Source organism: Anarrhichthys ocellatus, unplaced genomic scaffold (assembly GCF_004355925.1).
Source record: "Anarrhichthys ocellatus isolate YVR2014 unplaced genomic scaffold, GSC_Weel_1.0 scaffold20, whole genome shotgun sequence".
Classification (NCBI taxonomy): domain Eukaryota; kingdom Metazoa; phylum Chordata; class Actinopteri; order Perciformes; family Anarhichadidae; genus Anarrhichthys; species Anarrhichthys ocellatus.
In genome coordinates, this window is record NW_022280050.1 from 2,852,148 (window position 1) to 2,857,155 (window position 5,008).

The 5,008-nt window shown below is 44.9% G+C and overlaps 1 protein-coding gene across 2 annotated transcripts in view; it reads left to right on the plus strand.

The window, feature by feature from the left end:
- Positions 1 to 5,008, plus strand: part of ccdc138 (coiled-coil domain containing 138) — a 10,119-nt gene that overhangs the window by 1,650 nt on the left and 3,461 nt on the right. For both annotated transcript variants that reach the window (XM_031858562.1, XM_031858563.1), the window contains exons 6-12: positions 1 to 173; positions 573 to 650; positions 795 to 908; positions 1,515 to 1,667; positions 1,761 to 1,877; positions 2,510 to 2,723; positions 4,076 to 4,249. The exon at positions 1 to 173 is cut by the window's left edge and continues 130 nt beyond it. In XM_031858562.1, coding sequence (XP_031714422.1) covers positions 1 to 173; positions 573 to 650; positions 795 to 908; positions 1,515 to 1,667; positions 1,761 to 1,877; positions 2,510 to 2,723; positions 4,076 to 4,249 — 1,023 coding nt within the window. The remainder of the gene's footprint in view (positions 174 to 572; positions 651 to 794; positions 909 to 1,514; positions 1,668 to 1,760; positions 1,878 to 2,509; positions 2,724 to 4,075; positions 4,250 to 5,008) is intronic.

Genomic DNA, 5,008 nt, shown 5'->3' on the forward strand with positions numbered 1-5,008 from the left:
TGTGTGTGTGTGTGTGTGTGTGTGTGTGTGTGTGTGTGTGTGTGTGTCACCAGAAACACCAGCATGAGGTGAGCCAGCTGCAGGATGTTCTTCGCGAGAGGACCAAGGAGAACAGGAGGCTCAGGTCCAGCTTCGACACCATCAAGGAGCTGAATGACAGCATGAAGAAACAGGTTAGAAGTGACCACATCCACACCACGAGAGTCTGTCTGTTGGCATCTTCAAGGTTTGACAAAGTCCTACAACATTCTATAGTTATATTAACTCCAGGGCTGAGATGTTGCAGTGTCTTAAATAAACAAGTTAGTACCTTGGACCACAGGAGGGCGCTATGACATAATAATAATCCGTAAAGTGAAATCCCTGAGTTTGCATTGTTTTTTTTGGGGGTATAAGTGTGTATCTGGAACTAAAAGTGTTTTTGTTGCTTTTCAATGAAGCTTTTCTTTCTTTAAAAATGCTTCAAAAAGTTGGCCGAGGCGATTTGTCTGCACTGAATGAAACATATGTATGTTTGTCTATGCAGTGGTCTCGCATTGCAGATTGAACGTTTAGTGTTTTCACGCCAACAGTTGAATGAGATCAATGAACAGAATAAAAAGCTGGAGAGCCAATCCAAGAGGGTGCAGGCTCGACTGGAGAACCTTCAGGTGAGCACATATTCCCACTCTGCTGTGATGGTCTGAAACCCTAAAAATAACTTTGCAAGCAGTTCTTTACTGTAGCATGGGAATTTGTGACATAAATATTTGTTATTTGTAATTGATTATTAATTGTTTTTGTTTTTTCTCCAGAGGAAATACGAGCACAGCATTGCACAGAGAGGCTGTCCAGAAGTTAAGAGCACAGAGTGTGTTAAACCATCCAGAAAGGAGAAACCTGCTGCGTGTGGAAAACCCAGCTACAAGGTAGTTCACCAGCTCTCGTGGGTGTTTTTTGTTACAGTCGGATGTACCGTCAATCGGTAGGATTTGCACACACTTAACACATATCCAAGCTGAGAAGAGTACAACAGTCCTTTTTCCACAAACCGCACTCATCCTGCCAGCTGACACGATGAATTATTAAACAATGATCGTTGTTAATGAAGAGGAATATCAGTGGATATACAGTTGAGATCTCAGCTCAGTAGCATTTTGAAGATGATATTTTCCTTTCCCTGGTAAGAGAACATTGAGTGAGCTAAACTCTCATTCTATCACTTTTTCCACAGTTTAATAATTAACAGCTTCAGGCTCCCCGTTGAACTCGTGGTCTTGATGTAATGTTCACACTTTTTCCGGATACGCCTGTATGTCCCGTGGCTTAACTTCAAATAGATATACTTATAACTTTTGGTCAGCTTTCTTTAAATCTCGAGGCGCTCATTGTGACTCCGTGCAGGACATATTGTAGAATCCAGATGATAAACTTCTAATTAAAATAACACCTTTTAACTAAAACAACGTACGTTGCAGATGACTGCTTTAGAAATGCAATTTAACCCTTTTGTATTTTCACCCTCTTTCCTTCAGCCCAGCTCCAGTCCCACCCGACTGAAGCTCCTGGCCCTTCTGCTGGACTGGGTGCTCGATGGACAGACGTTCTCATCGGTCGCAGCAACCGAAGGGAAAGATGTCGACCAGCGTCTGCCTCCAGAGCTCGTTCTGAACGAGCGATGCCTCAAGGTGACATGTTTCGCTGTAGCAACGAGCAGTTCAATGCACATATCGCTGTCCTGTCGATAGATCAAGACGCATGAATTGCCTTTGGTTCCTTAGGTGCTGCCGTTATTAGCGGATCAGCTTCGTCACACTCCTCTGTCAGAACCTGACCTCGTCCTCAACCTTCTTCGCCTCATCCACTGGGCTTTAAGACACATGGACAGCAGCACACAGGTAAGGGACCTGAGAGTGATTTTTGGATATCCACCGTCTTCTGTAATAGATCATCTGGGTTGTCAAAAAGCAACACCACAGGGGAGTGAGGTTACATTTTCTAACAGAACGCTTATTAAATCCTTACTTATTGGCGTTTGGTCTCGCAAGAGATGAGCGTTATTCTACAGAAAGCTGCTCAGTCACTTTCACAACACCGTTGCAAGTGAAACCAAACACGACCCGCGGTTTTCCCTCAAGACGTAGCTACACATCAGAGCGGTACACGCATCCACTTCAAGCAGGGCATATCCACTCTATCGCTACATCTCCCTTCACTGCACGGCGGGCTTTAATGTGTGGCGTTCCTGTCGAGTTCCATCTTGTGTTCAGAGGAGAAGCGCGGTTATCCGAAGTCCCCCTGCCTGGTCTCTGTGTGTGGAGCAGCAGAGTCTAGACAGGCCGTCCCTGTCTTTGTATCTTTAAGGGTCACGAGCTCCTCCAGAGCCACCCATGACAAATACCACTCTGCCGTTATGATTAAGATCATTGTCTGCGTATCGTTCCTATTTTATGTAACAAAAGTAACTGAGCGCAAGCACAGTAACCCAGTGAATTCTGAACAATGTGTGTTTTCCGGTATGTGCGTGTAGCATGTGGCGCTCTCTGCCACGCTGCGGCGGATAGGAGAGGAAGTATCAAAGCCCCCGGTCCAGGTAACGGGGCCTCAGTCTGAAGATCCAGACCTGCCCAGGCCCCACGGGGGGGCTGCTGGTGGCCCCTGCAGGAGCTGGCCCCTTTCTCGCAGCCCCTGTCCTCACACACGCATCCTGTCTACCCTCATCATCCTCCGCACCGTCACACAAGGTAACAACACTGAAAACACATGTGCATACTGTATCTTTAAAATACAAACACAAAGCAGAATATTAAGATTAGAACAATAAATCAGATAAGCATGCGATTATTTGCATAATAATTGATAGTGTTGGGTCTATAAAGTGTAAAAAATTACCCATGACAATTTTCGTAGAGCCCAAGTTGTCGTCATAATAAAAATCATAATCAGACCTATGAAATATGATAATGTGTGATGAGGTTTTTACATTTGTAGTCAGGTCAGCTGATCAGGGCATACACAGGTTGTTTTGGCCTGACTAACACTGAGGCACAAGAGATGACATCACTCAGTAAATCACTGAAGTCTCAATAACTATTGAATGGATAGCCATGACAGTTTGAACATACAAACATTATTGAGGATTATTCCTCACTGACATTTCTGTAAGTGCCAACAAGAGGTTGATATTTGTTGAACCTTCTTGACTCCTATTGGAGGGATTGCCATGAACTTTTGTAAATATACTCGAGGTCCCCAGAGGATGTATTTTAATGACCTTGGTCGTACTTGAGTTTTTGTCTACTGCCACCAGATATTTTTGGTTCCAAGTGAAATATCTCCCCAAACATCTGAAGGATTTCTATGAAACCGGGGCAGACATTCATGCTCCCCAGAGGATGACTTCACCTTTGTGATCCCCTGACTTTTCATCAATCAATCATCTGTCATCATGTCAAAATGTATTCATTTCTGTGGACCTCTTATGTCTATCTTACAATTTATTTTTCTTTACAAAGAGCATTAGTCCCACACAGCCGCTAGTGTGGCTTTAGGCTCTTAGTCGAAAGGGGCAAGGAGTTTTTAAGCTGCATCCACATTTTGCTCCCTGGCCTTCCCCAGTAAGATTCTCGGTGCTCTCTGTGGGTGTACCGTACGTATTCCGACATATTTTTATGAAGCTCTCCTCTGAACTGACCTTCCATCTGCTCGTAGTGCTCGAGGGCTCCCTCAGAATGTTTCTATAGAGAATATTTGCTGTCAATCTGCTGACCGGGTTGTCCTTCTCCCCTTCTCTGGATTGATGTGAAAGCAGATTGGGTATAATGGAGAGACATTTGCTGGGATCTTACACATAATAGGAACCATCCCGAGACACGGCTAACCAAACTCAGTCCAGAGTGAAAAAAAGAAAGCTTTTATCCCACGTCAGGTTGCATCAATCCAGCACGTTTGGTCATCCGAAAAGTATTTGTCTAAGAACTTCAGAAATTCTCGAAACTCTTTTGAGGTGATTCCACGGAAACGCTAACGGTAAATAATTTAAAGCTGAATTTAGAATCTCTTTATGTATAAATGTCTCTCTCTGTCCTGTCTGCAGCGGATGTGCTGGCCCAGGCTCTGGACAGTCTCCGTACCGACCTGATGTCTGAGGAGAGCCGAGGCCTCTTCGTCCGCTATGGAGGAGTGTGTGCGCTGCTGTCGATGCTTCAGGCCGGCCATGGAGGTCTGCACACACCTGTAGATGTCCTCGTGCAGCTGGCTGAACAGTCCCGTAAGCACGAATTTATCAGATGACCATTAGCGTAGAACCCATCACCCTTAATTATGAACCAAAGAAATTGTAACACTTTACTGCACTGAGGGAGTCCAATGAAAGTCAAGGTATGAACCCTTTTTTTCGGAGTTAGGAACTCCCCTTCAGCACTTTAGCTGCTAGTTATCATTTTGAGACATCAGTGGATGGCACAACAACCTTTGCACTCTTGTCCACGATATGAAGTTAATTAATCATTATGTATATCTAAATGTCCAGCCTGTCCAGCCCCTCACTGGTGATCTCGAGACTTCTTTTTCATAAATGATACACTTCCCTTTGTCTGGGGTCAACATGGCCTCGAAAGCTGCTGTGATCACTCCTCTAGCCCAGATTTATGGACCGTCTTTACTACCACATGATTGATGCCAGCTCCTCCTTCAGGATCACTCCACATCATCCTGACATAAAAAACCACATGCGAAAAGTGACGGTTTGTCTGAGCTCACATCAATCATAAGCACTGGTCATGCAAGAGATTTAAGAACATGCCATGAAACCTTGATCCTCCAGCACCTCCTGGTTCTTTTATGGACGGACAAAAGACTCGATAGAGGTGGAGAGCACAGCTGTGTTTCCATGGAGGGCTGTGAGCCGTATCATTTAAGATCTGCTGTGTGCTACAGTGGTACACAGCAGAGCCATGTGCTGGAGGTGACTGGGGCCAGAGGTGTGTGTGTGTGTGTGTGTGTGTGTGTGTGTGTGTGTGTGTGTGTG